Raw genomic sequence first — 21,838 nt, forward strand, 5'->3', positions numbered from 1 at the left:
ATTATTTTAAATTTATCACTTTAAAATAATTATTTCTAATTCTTGCCAAATACTGAATAATTTAATTCGGTTTCTCACATTATCCCCCTTCTAATAAAAGATTTCGTCCTCGAAATCTAGCATACACCACTTACACAAAGTGGTTAAAATATTTACCACTGACAATACATAGGAAAATCTGAGTACATGGAGTTATTCATCATATTTTCAAACAATTGAGGCCACTCTTGACGCATTCTAGCTTATAACTCCCATGTAGCTTCTTCTATCCCATGTCTACTCCACTGCACCAAAATCAAAGGAATCGTCTTGTTCCTGAGTTGTTTATATTGCCAATCAAGAATTTGAACTGGATGCTCAACATAACTTAGGGAATTATCTAACTCCATATCCTCGGTACTCAAAACATGAGATGGATCTGACTCATACTTCTTCAGCATAGATACATGAAACACATCGTGTATCGCAGACAAACTCTGCGGCAAGTCCAAACGATAAACCAAAGTGTCAATCCTCTCAATAATTGCATACGGACCAATATAACGTGGAGCCAACTTCCCTTTACGTCCAAATTTCATAGTACCATGAAATGATTATACTTTCAAGAAAACATAATCGCCAACCCGGAACTCTAAAGGCCGACGCCTTTTATTAGCATAACTTGCTTGATGATCCTGGGCTGCTTTCATTCTTTTCCTGATCAATTCAACTTTATCTATTATTTCTTGTACAAACTCTGGTTTAGACATCTGTCATTCTCCTACATCTTCCCAACAAATTGGAGATCTGCACTTTCTACCATATAAAGCTTCAAATAGTGCCATACTGATCGTTGTCTAAAAACTATTGTTGTAAGAGAATTCGACCAGAGACAATGATTCTTTCCAACCACCCCTGAAATCCATTACAACTGCTCGTAACATATCCTCTAGAGTCTGGATGGTTCTTTTTGACTGACCATCTATTTGGAGATGATAAGCAGTGCTCATGGCCAACTTTGAAACCAAAGCTGATTGCAAACTACTCCAAAATTTTGAAGTAAACCTTGGATTACTGTCTAATACTATGGTTACTGGCACACCATGCAATCTTACCACATGATCAATGTACAATTTCGCCATTTTCTTGAAAGTACAAGTACGGTCAAATGGAATAAAATGGGCTGATTTAGAAAATCTATCAAAAATAACCCAAATTGCATCACAACCACGATTAGAACGAGTTAGGTTTGTAGAGCCCAAACTTAGTACACGTAAAATCCATGCATTTAATTAAATTGTTAAATCATTTATTTAAATTTAAAAGGATTTTAGAGATGCATGATTTATTCAAATGCATTATTTTAAATTAATTTTGGTTTTGTGATGCACATTAAAATATTTTCTTGAGTTTCATGTTTCAGGCGATTATTCAATCCGAAATCGAGGAAAGGAGACCGACGATGATTTTGACAATTTTAAATTGTGGTATTTTATTTTAAGTCAAGAAAGTGTCATTTTAAATTATTTATTTAGTTTCTAGCATTTTTAAAGCATAATTTGATTATTAAGTGATTTTATGAGTTTTTAAACTTTTAAAAAATGTGTCACTTGTGCATTTTATTTTAAATTAGAGGTGTTAGAAAAGTTAGTATTAGATTAATATTATTTTAATATTGTTTACTCATGCATGATTATCCCCTAATTAGGCAATTAATTATTAATTAAGCACAATTTTGTCCCATTATTAATTATTTACCCATGCATGATTATCCCCTAATTAGGTAATTAATTATTAATTAAGCTAAATTAATTCTCCTAATTACCTACAAACACACGCACACACACATTATCAACCACACACAATTCTCCCTTCCATTTCATTTCATTTTTTTAAGAGAAAATCTTAGGGTTCTAGTGTACCAGCAGCCGTCCCCTTCTCTTCAAATTTTCCAGCAATTCTCGTTGAGTTTTCTTCAAGAAAAATCGTGCCATGTTCGTCCCGGATCAACCCTCGCATCCTTCCCGCTTCGATGTCGTCGTTTCGGTAACGTTAAATATCAAAAGACATGTATATTCTTTCGTTTCTGCATCGATCTTGTCATATTAAATATTTTGATATTTATTGTATGAAAAACATGTGAATGTTATGCAAAAGTTTGAGAAAAAAGAGTTGGATCGATTTTGAAACGTTTTTGGATCTCAATACTCGAAGTTTGCTGTCATTTTAAAAACTCTGACTTTTCGGTCGATTTTCTGGAAAAACTTTCAATATATAAAACGTAGTACTTTTTGATCGATTTGACAGTAAATTCGTAATTTTTGGATAAGAAATGAGTGAGTTATGATTGGTTTTGTGGGACTGCTAAAAATAGACTTTTCTGAAAATGCGTTTTTTAATGTGTTCTTGAAGTTTTGGTTGCAGGCTTCGTTGGGATCTCCTGAATCCTTGCTGCTGTTGTTAGGGCAGCATGTCCAGAATGTTCCAACGAAGCCCTCGACGTTTTTAAGTATGTTCGCCGTGCAAAAGAAAATATTTTAAGTTTTTGAGGTATGCTAAATGTCTTGTGACCAAATTATGAACGGGTTTGGAAGTCGGTGAACATGGCCGAGGACCTCTCCACCCCGGTAAAGTACGACCGGGTTTAGATCAGGATTGAAAAGCGGTAAATCATGACCAGGGACCAATCTGCCCGATAAAGCATGATCGGGTTTAGATCAGGATTTGAAAGCGGTAAAGCATGACCAGGGACCAATCCACCCGTTAAAGCATGAACGGGGATCTCATGTATGTGACAGTTGATCTTCCCTGTCAGCCCAGTTCTATGTTTTAGTCTGATCAGGCACATTTATGTATGGGTCACTTGCTTTGAAACATATCTCTACGCAAAATGATGTTATGTATGCTCAAGTATGTATGATGCAAGTATGTTTAAGAAAAGTTTTATGATGATGGCACGTCTACGTTTATGCTACTACGTTCAAGTTTCAAGTATGTTTATGCTACTACGTCCAAGTTTCAAGTATTTTTATGCTATTACGTTCAAGTTTCAAGTATGTAAGCCCTACTTTAAAGATGCATGTGGTTTTATTATGTAGTACTTGCTATCTCCAGTTTATACATGTGGAGTCTTTAGACTCACTAGACTTGATCGATACAGGTGAGGATGACTTTGAGGAGACGAGGGATGCGAACCAGTGAGCTGGCTTGGACTGAGTGGGAGGCTAAACCCGAGGACCGCCCAATGTTTTTAAGATTTCACGCACGACAAATTTTATTACTCTGATTTTATGTTTTGGGTTACGAGGTTTAAACAAGTGTTTTAGCAAACTCTATTTACGATCTTTTTATTGCAATAATTTTTGGATGAACAGTTTATTTTAATTCGTAATTTGAGAGTTTATTTCCTATGTAAGAAAATTTTTATATTTCCGCAAATTTTAAAGTAGTTAAAAAAGTATGGTACGTTACAAGGTTTGTCACGAAATCCATAGCAATGTGCTCCCAATTCCACTGTGGACTATGTAACATACCGTCAGGTCTCATTCGTTCAGCTTTAACCTGTTGGCAAGTTAAATATTTAGCAACGAATTCAGAAATTTCCTTCTTCATACCTTCTCACCAATAATGAGCTCTCAAAGTATGATACATCTTTCGATTTCCTGGATGAATGCTATGTCGACTACAATGTGCTTCACGTAGCATAGCTTCTTTCAGATCTATCAAATTAGGAACCACAAGTCTCCCATTAAAGCGCAAACTACCATCTAAGGCAACACTGAATTTATCTGACCGATCTGTTTGAGCAAATTCTTTCAATCTATGAATATGAGGATCATTTCTCTGTGTTGTTTTAATGCTTGTTATTATATGTGGCTCGACTTTGATAGATAAAACTATAAAGTAATCTCCACTTGTTTGATAAGTCCATCCTGATGCTCGTGGAATTTAGAAATATTCAGAGATGTCAGCATAGCGTTTTGAGCTTTCCTGCTAAGTGCATATGCAACTAGATTCATTCGCCTTGGTTGATACTGAATCTCACAATCAAAGTCTTTAAGCAATTCCATCCATCGACATTGTCTCATATTCAAGTCAGACTGTGTGAAAAGATATTAAGGCTCTTGTGATCAGAATAAATTACAAACTATTCACCGTATAGATAATGACGCCATATTTTTAACGAAAACACAATGACAGCCAATTCTAAATCATGAATTGGATATCGAGTCTCCTGTGGCTTCAACTGTCGAGATGCATATGCAATCACTCGCTCATTTTGCATTAAAACACATCTCAGTCCATTCAGAGAAGCATTTGTACACACAACAAATCCACCTGAGCCTGAAGGTAAAGCTAACACTGGAGCTGTTGTCAACTTTTCCTTCAAAGTCTGAAAACTTGATTCACATTCTGCAGTCCACACAAAACGTCGATCTTTTTGCGTTAATTGAGTCATAGGCCTTGTAGTTATGAAAAATATTTCGATAAAACGTCTATAATAACCTGCTAATCTCAAAAAGCTGCGAATCTCAGAAACATTTGTTGGTGTTGGCCAATTAGTAACAGCTTCGACTTTACTGAGATCCACTGAAACTCCCTGAGTGGATATAACATTACCCAGAAATACTACTCTGTCCAACCAAAATTCACACTTAGAAAATTTAGCATATAATTGTGATGCTCTGAGTGTTTGGAGGACTAGTCTCAATTGTTCTCGATGCTCCTTCTTTGTTTTTGAATAAATCAAAATGTCATCGATAAAGACAATAACGAATTTGTCTAAAAATTCTCGAAAAACACGATTCATCAAATCCATGAATACCGCTGGAGCATTAGTCAATCCGAAAGCCATGACTAAGAATTCATAATGCTCATAACGTGTCCGAAATGTAGTGTTATGAACATATTCCTCTCTAACTCTAAGTTGATGATATCCACAATGAAGATCGATCTTGGAATACACGGATGTACCCTGCAACTGATCAAATAAGTCATCGATACGCGGGAGAGGATATTTATTCTTCACTGTAGCTTTATTCAATTGCCGGTAATCAATACACATCCTCATCGTTCCGTCTTTCTTCTTTACAGACAATACTGGAGCTCCCCAAGGTGACATACTTGGTCTAATATAACCTTTCTCCAGTAAGTCTCGTAATTGTTCCTTGAGTTCTTTCAACTCCACTAGAGCTAAACGATACGGTGCTCTAGAAATATGGTTCGTCACTGACATTAACTCAATACTGAAATCTATTTCTCTTTGAGGTGGAAAGCCAGGAATTTCATCAGGAAATACATCAGGAAAATCCTTTACCACAATAATATCCGAAAGATTCAACGTTTCTTCTTGTGTCACATTAACTGCATAAATCACGATTCCTTCATTCCCTACCGATAGCAGTCTAAACATTTTCATCGCTGACACTAATGGAATGCGTGACTGAGAATCTTTACCATAAAGTTTCATTTATTGCCATAATAAGGTCTAAATCTGAAAACTCCATGGAAACAATCAACGATGGCTCGATAATTCGTCAAAGTATCCATTCCCAAAATACAGTCGAAGTCAGACATAGATAATTTGATTAGATTAGTTACCATAAGGTTATCATCAAATCTAATCACACAGTTTAGAATTATCTCACGAGACATCAAATATACACCAGCAGGGGTAGACACAGACACCGTATCCAACAACAAGGTAGTAGCTATCTCATGCTCATCGATAAATGCAGCAGACAGAAATGAATAAAATGCTCCCGTGTCTATCAATATACGTGCATGATGATAAAAAATAAAGCATATACCTGCAATGACCCACCCGGGCGTCTCATGAGCCTGGTCCTGTGTCAAAGCATGCACCCTAGCCTACTAAGGTCCTGGAAAGTACTGCTGAGCAGATCCTCTCGGCTGTTGGTAGCTAGGCTGTTGAGTATATGGTCTAGGGACCGGGGCTCGCGGAAACTGGCTAAACTGTGAGGGCTGATACTACTGTCTTCCCGTATTAGGACAAACTCTCGCTTAATGTCCCGATAATCCACATGTATGACAGTCTCCCTGAACTCCTGTGCACTGAGTAGTAGGATTCCTACCTCCACATCTCCCACAAGAATCTCGAACATAACCACTAGATCTTCCTCCCCGAGAACTACCTGAACTAGATGAACTGTTGTAAGACTGCTTCTTAAACTGCTTTCCCTTAGCCTTGAATTTCTGCTGCTTCGATGGCTGATTTGACTGTGGAGGCTGATAAGGAGGTATGCCCACTGGCATCTGAATGCTACTCCCGGACCCTTGGGAAGTAAAAGATGGAACTTGTTGTGATCCTCCCCAAAGAAAACTAGCCTCAATATTCTTTGCCTTCTCTACTGCTTCAGCATAGTTAGATGGTGCTCCAGTCATAACCAAAGTATGTATCGTCCGGTTCAGTCCTTGCATAAAACGCGACAGCTTGGATCGATCACTATTAGTTACATGAGGTACGTAAGCTAAAAGAGCAGAAAATTGAGAGGCATACTCTCCCACTGACATATTTCCCTGAACCAACTGATTGAACTCGGCTTCCTTAGCAGAATAATAAGATGTTGATGAGTATTCTTGAATAAAATAAGTACGGAATACCTCCCAAGAAATTATCTGACCAGATTCTCGGATTGCTTCCATGTGGCTTCCCACCACGGTTTTGGTCGATCCTTGAGTTGATAAACAACTAACTTGAGTCTCAGCTCTGGAGTGTACTCCACCAGATTAAACAAATAGTTCATGCTCTTCAGCCACGCTGTTGCCTTTTCGCCACCTTCATTTCCAAAGAATTTTGGAGGACGCATATCTTGGAATTTAACAATTGCTAACTCCATTTCTCTCATTCTTTGGGTCAGCTGCTGAATTTCACGATCAACTTCCACATTTCTTGCAACATGCCTTTCTGGATGAATTGGTGGTTCCTGATCCACCTCTACCTCTATATTCACATTTTGATTTGCCCTTCGTCTAGGGTGGCCACGTCTCCCTCTGCCAATACCCTTAGTATTTCCTATGTTCTGAGCTTCGAACTCTAGGATAACTTCTTTTCCCTTTCTGCCTCTTCCTCCCGGTGCCATTAATAGTAAGCACTGAAGGGTTCAAGGAAAGTTAAAACTTAGTCCACTGGGTACAAATAAACGAAGCATCAAACTTACTTTACTACCAGCTCTATCTCAGCGAAGTTAAATAATCACAGCATGCAAATCAAATAAAGAGCAAGTAGTAAATCAAATACGCAACCAATTTATTTGTGTCTAAAATCGAGTGTCCTAGACTCTAATTCGAGCATACCCCAGTTACGCTCTGATACCAACTGTGAGGGCCCGTGCTTCTGATTAATTTTTAATTATCAAACAACCAGGATTTATTAGCGTAAACAGTGAAAACGAGTAAAAAATTTCCATTTTTGGCCTACAGAAATTTCGGCATGACCTCCCCGTAAATAGGACATACCAAAAATTTCAAAACAACACAGCAAAACATTTAAACTCAAAAATAGAGTCCGTTAAAACAAACAGAATACCAATCGCACACAGAGCCAGCCAGGCTTGATCACACCAAATAGAATCCAACACTCAATAATACAACCATACAAATACACGAGACATCTCCTCGGAAAATGACTCAATATATAGTATAAATATCCGTGGACTCCCAACTCAAACCGACTCACTGGGCTCCACTGGCAGACGCTCTGCCAGCTGCATTAGAACCACCTGTATAACCTGCCATGGAATCACAAAACAAACCACAGCAGCCTCGAGGGACCACTACAAGAAAATACACATTCAACAACACACCAAAGACAACGGTTTTTATTAAAACCGTTGTGTTTTTTATTTTTAACAACAGATTTAACAAAAACCGTTGTCGTAGCCTAAAAAAACCCGCTACAACAGATTAAAAACCGTTGTCTAAGAGCGTTTTTTTCCTACAAGAACGGTTTTAAGAACCGTTGTCTATGAGCGTTTTTGTTTAGGCTATAACAGCGGTTTTTAAAAACTATTGTCTATGTATGTGTTTTTTCGGGCTACAACATTGTCTATATGTGTTTCTGTGAAGGGTCAAAGACAACGGTTTGTGTAAACCATTGTCTTTCAGCTGGTTTTTTTAGAACTACGACAACTGTTTTTGAAAAACGTTGTTGTTTTTTAGTGTTTTATTTGGTTAACGACAACGGTTTTTGAAAAACCGTTGTCGTTGTTCTAATTTTTTTTAAAAAAAATCGGTTAAATTAAAATGGAAGGAATATTAAGCGACATAGCGACGATTTTATAAAACCGTCGCTAATTTTAAAATAACGACGGTTTTCGTAAAACTGTCGCAAATTTAAAATAGCGACGGTAAATATAGCGCTGTTTTAAACAACTGTCGCATTTTCAAATTAGCGACGGTTGTTCCATTGGAACAACCGTCGCTAAATTTAGCAATAGTTTCAATAAAACTGTCGTACTTTTTAATTAGTGACGGCTTAAGTTTTACCGTCGCTATTGCCGACGGATGAAGGTTAACCGTCGCTAATAGCGACGGTTCAAGACAAAACCATCTCTAATAGCGACGGTTTAACAAACACAGTCGTCAAATTGTCTATAAATACTCGCATCCTCAGTCATTTTCTTCACACAATAAGTTTCTCTCTTCTTTTTTTTGAAGGAAAGTTTCTCTCTTCTATGATTTTGCTTTCGCTTCAATTTTAAGTGTTAAGATTATAAATATTATTTGTTTAGTAAAATTGTAAGTTATTAAATTATAAAAGATAGTGTTAATTTTTCTCTCTTCCATGATTTGTTAAATTATAAAAGCAATTTTTTTTATTTACGTAAAACATTAACGACAGAAATCATGTGAACAACCGTCGCTAATTAGCGACGAAAACCATAGGAACAACCGTCGCAAAGTAGCAACAGAAATGATGTATACAACCGTCGCTAAGTAGCGACGAAAATAATATAAAAAACCGCCGCAAATTTGCGACGGTTTTTTAGAAAAAATTTGCGACAGTTTTTTAGAAAAACCGTCGCAATATTTTGTTTAACAACAATTTTTTTAATGCTATGACAACAATTTTTCACCGTTGTCTTTAGACGTATACAACGACAGTTTTTCACCGTTGTCTTTGAGCGTACCCTTTAACCACAGGGCCTTTAACAACGGTTTTAAAAAATCTACGACAACGGTTTTTCATCATCGTCTTTGACGTCTACGACAACGGTTTTTCACCGTTGTCTTTGAGCACACCCTTTCACCACATGGGCTTTAACAACGGTTTTATTTCACATACGACAACGGTGAAAAACCGTTGTCTTTTGCCTTTTTTTTGTAGTGGACAGGGGTCAAACCCCAGTACGAAGATCAAATAAATTACAGCATAAATAAAAGACATGTAATGAAATCAATGCAATACAATGCATATAGGGTACCATTAATCTCGGGTATCAAACTGGATCCAAAGAAGCGATAACAACAAATGTGGCCACATGCTCCAGGAGTGTGACGTGTCAAATACGCCCTCGGCCCTGCACATCTGCGTCAGGGGTGTGAGTTTACAGAACTGTTCGGCCCTTCCGCTAGTCATCAGAGGTGTGACGCTTAAACGCCCTCGACTCTGATGTCTAAATAACTCATCCAAGAGTAAATAGAAATCTCGGAAACAACGGAGTCATGGCTCGATATGAATGCGTGCTCAACAATGCATATAAATCCACAGATTTTTTCAATATATTTTAAAAAAATCACATTTATTTTAAGAAATGAAGAATATTCTAAAAATACACCCAAATAGCACAAGAGCACATAAACACATGATTCTCATAAAATCACATCAATTTAAATTACACGTCGTTATAGACGCTGTAAAGAATCGATCAATCCGTACTTTAACCTTCAAATTAAATTACCACAATAGTTTATGAACTCCTTGGAGCTTCCTGGCTATTAAAACATGTGGCAAATAATTTATTTCCATCAAATAAAGATTCAACTCTTAGCCAAAACCAAGTTACTAATTCCAGCTTGGACCTAAGATCGGTTTTAAGGTCATAACTCAACCAAAACTTAACCAAAACACACTTGACATACATGGCTAGAATCCTAACTCAAAATCCCATATTTTATCAAAAGACATCAGAAATAAATATAATCATCTCGACACTAAAAAAGCCCAAAACCAGAAACCATGAAAAATGAGTTCTGTGACTGATCCAGGTTTGACACCTATGAGTATAAAATTCATATCTAACTCATCATTGACTCAAATCGATATCCGTTAATTGGAGATAAAATAAAACTCAAATATCTAACTTTTCCTAGAAGAAACCGTTTCCAGAATCCTAATAGATAAATCTCAGAATTATCAAGACGACGCTACTACCAACGCAATTCGTGGACAGCAGTCTGTACCTGAGCAGTTTCGAAAAAATGAGTATAAAGATTTCAATTCTTAATGGAATTTAACGATTCTTATATCAATAGGAAGACAACACATAGCTCCACAACTCTTATTTGAATCACAAGTCCAGAATCCGAGCGCATAAATGTCATAAACTCGAAATACAATAGCTAATCTACGCAGCTCCAACACAGAATTCCCTTTTGACACATTTTGGTAGAAAAATCATATCAAATCCATTTTTAATTGGAATTCCATTTCGTCAGTGGATACAGAAAGTTAACACATGATCTATAAGTTCTATTTGAACCATAAGTCAAGATTCTTAGTGCAAACCACACAAAAACACGAAAATCAGAAGCCAAAACCTGCAACTCGAAAACAGAAACCAACTTCTTCCATGGACAAAAATTTAAAACCTAGGCTTAGGGATTACCTTCAAAAGCTTCCCTTGAACTGAAATAAAGCTAGAATCAACCTCTTCACATACTAAGGAACCAAGAAAAGTGACAAGCAAGAAGCTGGAGAAAAAAAAACGAAGCAATAGCTCGGCAGCTGAGAAGATGAGCAAGAAAGAAAAAGAAATGGATGAAATGAGAATAAACGAGAAGATTTAAGGAGGAAATGAATTGGGCTTGGGGGAAAATGGGCTTCCTTCTATACACATATCCATATACACGAATTTAATGATTTAGCCCAAATGCTAGAATGTGATCTGGTCCAAATATTTACAACTCTCGTGTGCTATTAAACATCGATATGTATTCTAACATCGTCTATAATGTCAATATTTTCTAATACATATTTTTAACACACAAGTATAATCCTGCAACTCGAAAATAGAAACCAACTTCTTCCATGGACAAAAATTTAAAACCTAGGTTTTGGGATTACCTTCAGAAGCTTCTCTTAAACTAAAATAAAGCTAGAATCAACCTCTTCACATACTAAGGAACCAAGAAAAGTGACAAGAAAGAAGCTGGAGAAAAAAACGAAGCAATAGCTCGGCAGCTGAGAAGATGAGCAAGAAAGAAAAAGAAATGGATGAAATGAGAAGAAACGAGAAGATTTAAGAAGGAAATGGATTGGGATTGGGGGAAAATGAGCTTCCTTCTATACACATATCCATATACACGAATTTAATGATTTAGCCCGAATGCTAGAATGTGATCCGGTCCAAATATTTACAACTCCCGTGTGCTATTAAACATCGATATGTATTCTAACATCGTCTATAATGTCAATATTTTCTAATACATATTTTTAACACAAAAGTATAATTATTTGGCTTAATTATTTTAAATTTATCACTTTAAAATAATTATTTCTAATTCTTGCCAAATACTGAATAATTAAATTCAAGTTCTCACATAGGGTGTCACATGCGTCACGAACACTCGCCAGGAGGGAGCCGGGAGAATTCCCGGCGTAGACATTCCTACGCTCAAGGCAGCAAGCAGTTCGAAGTAAATCCCTTAAAACTAAAGAGCTTGAGCAAAAATGAGAGCATACCTTGAATTGTGTAGGAGTTCTTCTATTTATAAATTTTTAAGAGTGTCTAATGTACTTGGACGCTTTAGTAAGCACTATCCAAATTCTGGCTTCAACAGTGTTAAAACTCAACAAAACTCAACATATAGCTAATTGAATTAAGTTTATTAAATTGAGCTTATTCTTATTAATCCAACAAATCATTAATCCAATTGGATTAAATAATTAGATGGGCATATATATATATATATATACGTGTGTGTGTGTGTGTGTAAATATGAGTCCCGAAAGGCGACTCATGAAAATCAACTCGTGTATCACCAAAAAGAAAAGTAGCCAACGGATTAGAGAAATATAAATCAATGCATGATAATTTTAACTGTTTATTATTATTAAATTAAAAATATTATCGATTGATTTCCAAAGAGGATAAATTATTATTTATTGTTTTACTTCAAAGAAAAAAAATTACTGCAGAAAATGTTAAATTATTTCATTTTTTAGTTTTTTTAACCTCATTGAAGGTGGCCGAATATTGGGTTCCGGAGTTTCCATGGAAACCCAACGTGTTGTGTGACGATACGCTTGAAGAAGAAAGCTGAGGGGAGAAGAAATTGATTGATTTATTTGGTTTTGTTATATTTGATATTATCCCTTTTTGTGACGTGTATTTGTTCATAATTTGCCAAACTGATGGAGTCGGGTAGGGTTCGTGTGAAGCGGAAAACCCTGGAGATGGTGCTTCAGCAATGTCAGATTGCAATCCAACAGCTCGCTTCTGAAGGTGATGTTGATGGTGATGGTGATGTTGATGGTGATGGTGATGATGACCGAGACGACGATTGTGAACTTGATAGTGTTCCTCAAGACTCCTCCACAGGCACATCCTCGGAACCTGCTAACTGCGACACCGACACGCCGGAGGTAAAGGGCTTGTCTTAATTTATGGGTTATTTTTTGTCCATCTATTTTATGAGTATGATGCTGACTTTTTAAAAAGTTTCAAGTTTTAGAGTAAATTAAGAAGAAGAATATAAGGTTTATGTCTTGTTTGATGGATGATGGTTTTGAGCAGAAGGTATCGTGGGAATTCATTATTTTGCTGGAACTGAACTCGTAGCCTTAGAAAAGTTTAAAGAATTTTTATTTCAAAAACACCCGTTTTGCTTCTCATTGTTGATCCAGATTCTTTCATTATCATTTTTTTTATCCTTAGAGAATTGAATTCTTTAATCAGCTCTCTGATTTTGATTCTCATTGTAAGGATACGAAGAGTTCTCTAAAGCCCATACAATGTGTAATGTTTGTTGCAGTTTTATGATGTGTTGAAATCTAGAGTTGAATGTCCTGATTTCCTCAAGAAACTAGAAAATGCGCAGGCGTCGATTCAACGAAACATGACTGGTAAGATAAAAAATTGCTGCTCAGACACATGTAGGCACTTTTTATGTTATTTTTTAGACCAGTGGATTTAAATAGGATTATTTTATATGATAACAATAACAAGATTCTTCATAAGAGAGATGAGATATGAGCTTAATCTATTTTTCGCTTTTACAAATATAGCTTTGACTGTAACTTAGGTTTTCATGGTATATGATGCAGAGGAAGGCAGTTCCTGGGACATGATCAGCGAACATGATCTTTGGGAAGGTGGAGATGTTGAGTTAGACTCCGAAGATTATGTTTTAGTTAGTCAAGAAGATATAATGGAGGGTATAACTGCCTTCATGGCTGCATATCTATCGTCTCTTAAACAAACTAAGGTGATGATAAGTTTCTTGTTACTTGGCCTCAAATCAGCGATCACATTTGATCTAACCTTGTCACATGCAAAAACCTGTTTTTAATTAAGATTTATGAACTTGATTGTAGTCTACTGGAGTCCATGTACTGTATACCCTGCATTGTTTGAGATGTTTTAATTGAGCCTGGCATAGTTACTTTATTTATCGATTTGAAGGTTATTAACTCACAACTCATGAATGAACTCAATTTTGATCTTATTGGTTTTGTTTGTTTTGACTTCTGACATAATCAAGCTGCTTTGATATGAATCCTAGAGCGAAAGAAAGGCAAACACGATTAATTGGAATCGCACCCTCAATTCAATAGCGAATAAGGATCGTTGTTGTGTCCCGATCTTTTGATTCAAGCAACGCGACCTTCACCTCTAAACTACGAGGTTTGGTAATAAAGAATCACAAAGAAAAAACAACCGAAACTAGTCGAACCTTCAAAGAACAAGCCTATGACAATCCATGTAAGAAACGATCGACAAATGCCACAAAACATAAACTTTGATAAGTTTGATTTTTTTTTGATACAAAGGAAGAAGCTTTTTTATTGTTTGAGAGAAAACTCAAGACAATCAAATTCTATTCAATCAACAATGTCACAAAGTGTTTGAAATTTCGTCCATATATTTTAACAAAGTAAGAAAAGATTTGAAATCTAGTTACCTAAACAACTTGGACTCTAAACTAGGAAACTAAGAATTCTTCTCGCAGACGGCGCGCTGGAGCGGTAAAGTTTGACCGCCCTAGCGCGGAGGGTTCTGGAATTCCGCAGCTTGGACAGTGTGTGGGGCGCTGGGGCGGTAATTTTTGGCCGCCCTAGCGCCAAGCTCTCTGGACTTCACCTTGAGCAGTACGTGGCGTGATGGGGCGGTAATGTTTGGCCGCTCTAGCGCAGGAGCTTTTGGTTCGGGGTTATTCTCTTCATACTTTAGCACTTGAACCACGTTCCTCGGACTCCCAAACTTACTCCCGTGACTCACGAACCCCTCGGGACTCAGTTCTTTTCTTGCAAGTTCTTCTTGATTGCTCATAAGCCCATGCATCCCTGAATTTCTTCTTTCGCTCCCTCGTGATTGGCCCCTCCGACAACGCTAAAGGATCTCACGCTTCCCTCGGAGCTTGACCTACCATGATCGCATCACGCTTTAAATAAATTTTTTCAATATTCTGATTTCTAATGGCTTTTACTCTAATGCTAAAGGATCCCACGCTTCCCTCGGAGCTTGACCTACCATGATCGCATCACGCTTTAAATAAATTTTTTCAATATTCTGATTTCTAATGGCTTTTACTCTAATTAATTGGTTTTCTATTCATTTAAATTGTTGAACTCGTAATGCTAGGAACCCAGTGGATCAACTTGAGCACTATGATATTTCTGACTAATGTGTTTAGTGCTGCACTGTTGCTGACTTTTTTACTTTATTCAAATGTATGTGTGCATCTTGTCCCTTTATAACTGGTGTACGTGCGATTCTTGAAGTAAAACATGCATGCCAACAAGGTTTAGTGGTATGATGAATTTTGTGGCAGGAGCATGTATTCCAAGGATTAAGGTACAACAGTACAGTAAAGTAATTTGAAATCACTCTCAGCTCTCTTTATTTAGAAGATCTTTCACTGAATCACTAGGCCATCTCAGGTCAGGCAATTGTACATTCTGTATATATAAAATTTAACATTTTTTCCTAACAATTTATGATTCTTGCCAAATTATATGTGTGTGTTGCGAATGTAAAAATCTTATTAGATTATTATGCGATTGCAGTTTTTCATTTCATTTGACACAGCTGGCATTGACTTACCTTTTGATGTTAAAACCCTCTGTGCTGATATATGTGGATGATTCTCATGCAGAATGTTATCGGGAGGACTTTATGCTTTGTTAGCCTTTGCAAAGTTAGTTTAGTTGTTGAGTTTAATAATTACCTGTTTTCTTGCATCCCTGTTTCTTTTTCTTTTTGTTGAACGTGGCCCTTATCCTTTCATATGCTTTTCTTCTAAGTTATTTGCTGCTATGATTTGCAGGATTTAACACCCAATCAGCTTCAAGAGGGTGAGTCCAACTAATTTTCTCCCACGTCATATTTTGGAAACTGAGTAGAGATAAAATTGCATTTTTAACCAACTTAACACTATTCGTTCTTTGAAGAATTTTGTGACCGGAGATAGTGCCTAAGAGGTATGAAATTTTTTGAAATTGGTTTCAGTGCTGAGCAAGACATTCTCTATCAAAAAAAAGAAGGGCAAGCTTAGGAAGGCATTGGATGGAACAAAAGTTATCTACAGCGTAGCATCTTGGGGAGCCACAGCTATTGGGTTAGTTACCTTTAGCAAATCTTATCTTTTTTTTTTTGCAACCGGTCTAACTTTGCATAAGCAATTTTTTTGGGTGATAATCTGATGACCTAAATAAAAAAGTCAATTTTGTTACATTATGTGAATATCCTCGGAGTTGAGCTTGTAAAAGAATATGAAAAATTCGGTAATATCCGTGAGGTGTTCCGCCATCGGTTCCTCCAGGTCTTCACACTTTTATGTTAGTACTAAATATAAACACGGATCAAGGTCTTCTGTATCATTTTTCTCCTGAACTTTGTAATGTCTAGTCTGGCATTCTAACTCGTACAATGATTTCGTTTTCGGCATGAGGCAGAATATATCAGAACCCGGTCCTTTTGAGGGCTGCCTCTACGACATTCTGGACTTCTTGCCATGTTATTTCGAAGCTATTCTGAACCGCCCGAGTGACTTCGGAATTGCTGCCTATGTGCTTGAGGGCAATTTATTTGGATGTATTCTCTTATGTGTAAATATTTATTTGAAATGATCTATCTGCACTTAAGTCGATACTGTAAGTGTATATTTGTTGTTTCACGTATTGAACTTTTTTATGGTCATGATCCGAGTCGCAGGTGATCCACTAGTATTTATCATACATGAAATTTAAACTAGGCCTGCTCAAATTTAGTTGGTCATCAAATTATGAGTAGTAAAGGGGCCAAATTGCATAAGTCGTAGTCCAAAAAACATTTTTTTTAAGTTTGAGCTTATTCAGCTTAACAAAAAAAAAAGGAAGGTATATTTGGATTAGTTGATTTGGAATTAAATGAATTGAATTCTTTAACTCAAATCTACTAACACGTTTAGGAATTTTGATACATATTTTGGAAGGATTTAAAAGGATAACGGCTGACCAACTATATGTCATTTCAAAACAAAGAATTTTCAAATATTTGGACCTTTTGGATGATAATGACGGATTTATTCATTCGATAAATGATAACTACTTGAAAAATTTGAGGGAGTTTTGTTTAGTGTACTCATCATTTGAGTATTCATATTATCAAAGAGTTGATAATTAAGAATTACTGAAGTATGTTCATATAAGGACATTTTTAGTCTTGAATCACATAGAGATGTGAACTCACTGTTAGTTGTATCATTGAACTATTGAGAGTCACACAAGTACTAACTTTTTAGATCCCGTTGAGAAGAAAAATAGTTCAATGTGCTGAACGGCTTATAAAAAAGTTTATAAGCGCAAAAAAAAATAGAAGTATGACTTCTATAAGAGGATTATGAGGAATGTAACTTTTAATATGTGGTAATGTTCCTAAATTAAAAGTTTGCTCAAATAAATAATGTATTTGGAAATTGTTTTCATAAACATTGTTATAGACTAAAAATTAAATTAATTCAATTGTTGATTAATTAAATAACATTGGGTCTTGTAGAGTAATTGAAAATATTTATTCAATTAGTGGGCTTGAGTAAATTAAAATAAGATTTTATTTATCTCAAATGTGTTTGAGATATTAAAATAGTCAATGGGCTTTGTACATGTTACAAACCCAAATAGCATGCATGGGGGATGTAAATAGTTGTGAGACAACTTTTTAAATAAACAAGACATGTCTTTCAAATGCACTTTAACTTTTTCGAACACCAAGAAATTTTTTTTTCTTCTCTCCTCTCCACCCCATTGCCAAAACTTACATCCCATTTTCTTAAAAAAAATTTCTTCTTCAATTTGTTGAAAAATCATACACTTCTCAATGAAAAATACTCTACTTTTTTTTAGTGAAAGTGTAGAGTGGATCTTCCTAGTCGGTGGACCTAATTTGAATGGGAGAATCAAATTGAGCAAATAGTGCTCTTAGAAACTTGTAGATGGTCTACCATTCAAGAGCTAAATTGTTTACAACTTAGTTGGAGCCAATAATCAATCCTTGTGATTGATAGGTTAAAATTCTAAACACACTATGTATGATTTTGTGTTTATTTGTTATTTGTTATACATCTAGTTGGGTGCTCGGTTTTTGCATTTCAAAATATGATTTTCGAAACTTCCGTTGCAAATTCGGGCACCCTTAACCAATCACCTTTCAAGTGGTATCAAGAGTTTGGGTTATTTTTTGTGTAGCAAATACTTGATAATATATTGAGAAAAATTTCTATTCGCATGAGAAAATTCGTCACAACAAATCGAGAGCCAATCAAGGGCTGTTTTCGGGCAACATGTTGCTGCCCATTTCGGGCAGCTAGGGCTGCCGGAGGGGCTGCCCATTTTGGGCAGCAAGGGCCCAAAATGGGCAGCCCCGAAACGCCCCAAAAATTTTAATAAATTTTTTTTGTTGGTCGGAATCCAGCGACGGAGCTCCGACAACGACGATGACGACTAGGGTTTTCAAAAGCGTTTTAGAATATCAAAGTATCATGGGCCTTGAGTTGTTGGACCATTAGATGGTTGACATATTTTGTGAAATTTAAATGGGCCAAATATTTTTGGTGAAAAATGTATTTTGGGCCCTTAAGTTTAAATCTACAAAATTTGTATATATTTTCATATAAAATAAATAATTGAAGTTGAACTTAATTATTTATAGTAAATGGTGATTTACAAGAAATTCGATTATAAATAAATTAATTAGAAAGTAAACAAAGGAGTTTGTTTATTTTGTTGATATAATTTATAATCGTGGCGGTTAGTGATTGGATCAAGATATATAATATTGGATCAATTGATTATTGTGATAATTAATTGATGGTGAATGATAGGTGATATTATGAATGGAGGATGATCAAAAGCTCAAGGCCAATTTGTTAGGTGTATGTTAGAATATTTTGTGTTGAATGATTGTAATAATTATCAATTTATAAGTGAGCTTGAAATATAGCCCGTTCTCACCTCATGATATGTATCCCTATTTTCCATGAATATTTAATTGTAAATATTAGTATAATAGAAGATCAAGGTTGGAAGATGGTGGGCCTTGATAATTATGAAGATCGAAGACATGTAAATATTGAAAGTTTATGTAATTGTGCATTTGCATCCCATGCATTTCCTAGGATTGGGCCTAGGCCCATGCTTAGCTCACATGGGCCATTAGTATTGGGGCGATTGATCATCCTTCTGTTTATAATATATGCAAATAATGAGTATGTGCGTTATTATTATAATAACTAAGTTGCATGAATCCGGCAAACATACGATCAAACATAGCGAGCTTTTAAATAAAATTAATGATGGGACATTTTCAAAATTACAAAACCCTCATTTTGAATAAGATTCAAAATTAATATCAAGCCCGAAAAGGAGAATTATAAAGGTGTTTATAATTTTCATGTCTTCCATCGACAAGGGAAGCATGATGAACGCTACTTGTGCTCAGTGCTCGGCTCATTTTATTGGGGGAGCTCTGGACGCCGAAAAGCTGTGACATCCATTGACATGGTGATGTGAACTACGTGAAACTCCCATGATTTTATCTCATATTATTGAGGAAACTCATAGCGACCGTCTATTAAGGTTCAACATCGATGGGTAATGCTTGACACGTAAAGATGAACGACGTCATATTATTGGGTCCTAATCAAATGTGAGACAAAAGTTTACGTAGAGGGTTGCATGAAGATGCAATTGGAAACTACCTTCTAAGAATTTTGATTGGTTGATATTATTCAGGATCATAATTGGCTAATTGGACCTTACTTACCTACTGAGGAAAGGAGTTTCCCGTTTTCACTAGAGGGTAGTGAAAAATGTCAAAACAGTGGGAGAGAAAATTTATGAAGTAAAAGTCCACACTTTATATCTTGCTAAATATTTTAAAATAATCATTAACATTTATCTATTCTTAATTTCAGTACAAATTTGACAATGTCTTTGATTCGCAAACCGTTATCTGCAATACTCGAAAAACACATTTTAACCAGACCTAATTACATCAATTGGCTAAGAAACCTGAAAATCTTCTTGAATTCGGAAAGGATAGCATATACACTCACTGAGTTGCCCCCTGTTGAGGCTCCGACCGGCTCCACTCCTGAGGAATTGCAGACTTTCAAGGATTGGTGTGACCATGACTTGAAAGCCAAGTGTTATATGCAGGCTTCTATGAATGATGAGCTGCAGAGGCGTTTTGAGGATGCAAAGAGTGCTGCTGACGTTCATATGCATATCAAAGAGCTCTTTGGTGAGCAAACAATACCTCTTGGGCACGCTAGCGTCAATGAGCTAATCCTTTTACGCATGTGAGATGGGGCTTCAGTCCATGAGCATGGCCTAAAGATGATTGGGCTTGTGGACAAGCTCGTTGGCATGGATCTTACGTTGCCATCGGAGTTGACAACTGATGTGTTGCTCTTGTCGCTGCCTAGATCATTTGATCATTTCGTGGTGAATTTCAACATGAACAAGCTAAAGCATACCCTTGAGGAGTTTGTGAATATGCTTGTTACGTTTGAGTCCACCATCAAGAAAGAGAAGTCGTTCTTTATGTGGGTTCTTCATCTGGTATGAAGACTGGTCCACATGGGAAGGGAAAAAAGCGTTCTTTCCAACGTCCCAAGAAAAATGTGCCCTTGAAGAGGCAAACTCCGAGTCTCATTGTGGTCGCCATACCAATCAAGGCTGACAAGACTGTTGATATCTGTCATCACTGTAAGAAACCTTGACATTTGAGGCGTAACTGCAGAGAATATCTTGCCTAGAAAGGTTCTGGAAATGGTATGTTCTACATTGAAGTAAAAATTTCAATTAACTCTACTTCTTGGGTATTAGATACCGGCATTGGCTCACATCTCTGTAATGATTTGCAGGTGATGGGAGGAAGTAGGAGACTTAGGGAAAGTGAGAGCTTCTTGAGGATGGGCAATGGAGCAAGAGTTGTTGCCAAGGACGTAGGAGATGTTTACTTATTGTTGAACAATGGTTTTAAGTTAATTTTGATATATGTTTTGTTTGTACCTGATTTGGTGAAAAACATTGTTTCCATTTTTATGCTTGATAAAGATGAATATTCTTGTTTATTTAGCAAAAGTGTTTACAACATTTACAAGAATGAATGTTTAATTGGTACAGGTGAACTTGAAAATGATCTCTACAACTTAAAATTGAAAGATATACCACTAAACAATTTCCAAGCAATAACAACAACCAAGCGAAAAAAGATACTATAAATTCGGCACAATTATGGCATACTCGATTAAGACATATTTTCCTAAGAATGATGAACAAGCTAGTGGGGAGTAGACATGTTTGATAGGTTTGATATTAATTCTCTCACAACTTATGAATCCTGTCTAAAAGAAAAGATGATCAAAATTCCGCCATGTGGAACGAGCCAAAGGATTATTGGATTTGATCCATACCGATGTGTACGGTCCACTTAGCATCACCACTAAGCATGGACATGCCTACTTCATCACTTTTACCGATGATTTTTCGAGGTATGGGTATGTGTATTTGATGAAATACAAATCTGAAGCCTTTGAAAGGTTCAAAGAATTCAGAAATGAAGTAGAGAAACAATTGGGACGAAACATCAAGACACTTCGATCGGATCGAGGTGGTGAGTACTTGAGTGCCGAGTTCCAAGAGTATCTTAGGGAGAATGAGATTCTCTCGCCGTGGACTCCGCAGTTGAATGGTGTTTTGGAGCGTCGTAACCACTTTGATGGACATGGTTCGGTCTATGATGGGATTCAAGGAGTTGCCGTCATCTTTTTGGAGATATGCATTTGAGACAGCAACACTGTTGTTGAACAATGTCCATTCAAAAGCAGTTGATAAGACAATATGAGATATGGATGGGTAAGCCTCCCAAATATTCTTATCTTAGAATATGGGATGCCCTGCTTATGTGAA

At 36.4% G+C, this 21,838-nt stretch overlaps 2 protein-coding genes across 2 annotated transcripts; one reads left to right on the plus strand and one right to left on the minus strand.

The window, feature by feature from the left end:
- Positions 1 to 4,126: 4,126 nt before the first annotated feature.
- LOC142544303 (uncharacterized) lies at positions 4,127 to 7,082 on the minus strand. Its single transcript, XM_075651364.1, has 6 exons — positions 6,624 to 7,082; positions 6,075 to 6,546; positions 5,581 to 5,747; positions 5,081 to 5,422; positions 4,486 to 4,579; positions 4,127 to 4,392 (listed from the first exon to the last, which is right to left on the minus strand). The coding sequence occupies exons 1-6, from the start codon at positions 7,080 to 7,082 to the stop codon at positions 4,127 to 4,129; spliced, it is 1,800 nt and encodes a 599-aa protein (XP_075507479.1).
- A 5,266-nt stretch (positions 7,083 to 12,348) lies between these two features.
- Positions 12,349 to 16,584, plus strand: LOC142547378 (uncharacterized). Its single transcript, XM_075655638.1, has 6 exons — positions 12,349 to 12,808; positions 13,198 to 13,288; positions 13,490 to 13,650; positions 15,712 to 15,739; positions 15,894 to 16,002; positions 16,340 to 16,584. The coding sequence occupies exons 1-6, from the start codon at positions 12,578 to 12,580 to the stop codon at positions 16,419 to 16,421; spliced, it is 702 nt and encodes a 233-aa protein (XP_075511753.1). The 5' UTR covers positions 12,349 to 12,577; the 3' UTR covers positions 16,422 to 16,584.
- Positions 16,585 to 21,838: the final 5,254 nt, after the last annotated feature.

The sequence above is a fragment of the Primulina tabacum genome, chromosome 5 (assembly GCF_025594145.1).
Source record: "Primulina tabacum isolate GXHZ01 chromosome 5, ASM2559414v2, whole genome shotgun sequence".
NCBI classification, from domain to species: domain Eukaryota; kingdom Viridiplantae; phylum Streptophyta; class Magnoliopsida; order Lamiales; family Gesneriaceae; genus Primulina; species Primulina tabacum.

Bases quoted from the DNA above. Each gene is read 5' to 3' on its own strand.
- LOC142547378 (XM_075655638.1), top strand. From the start codon at position 12,578: ATGGAGTCGGGTAGGGTTCGTGTGAAGCGGAAAACCCTGGAGATGGTG. The intron at 12,809-13,197 runs GTAAAGGGCTTG...TGTTTGTTGCAG, and splicing joins GCGACACCGACACGCCGGAG to TTTTATGATGTGTTGAAATC. The intron at 15,740-15,893 runs GTGAGTCCAACT...AATTGGTTTCAG, and splicing joins ACCCAATCAGCTTCAAGAGG to TGCTGAGCAAGACATTCTCT.
- LOC142544303 (XM_075651364.1), bottom strand. From the start codon at position 7,082: ATGGCACCGGGAGGAAGAGGCAGAAAGGGAAAAGAAGTTATCCTAGAG. The intron at 5,748-6,074 runs GTAGGAATCCTA...GTATATTGATAG, and splicing joins TTCTTGTGGGAGATGTGGAG to ACACGGGAGCATTTTATTCA. The intron at 4,580-5,080 runs GTATTGTCTGTA...ATATCCACTCAG, and splicing joins TGTCACCTTGGGGAGCTCCA to GGAGTTTCAGTGGATCTCAG.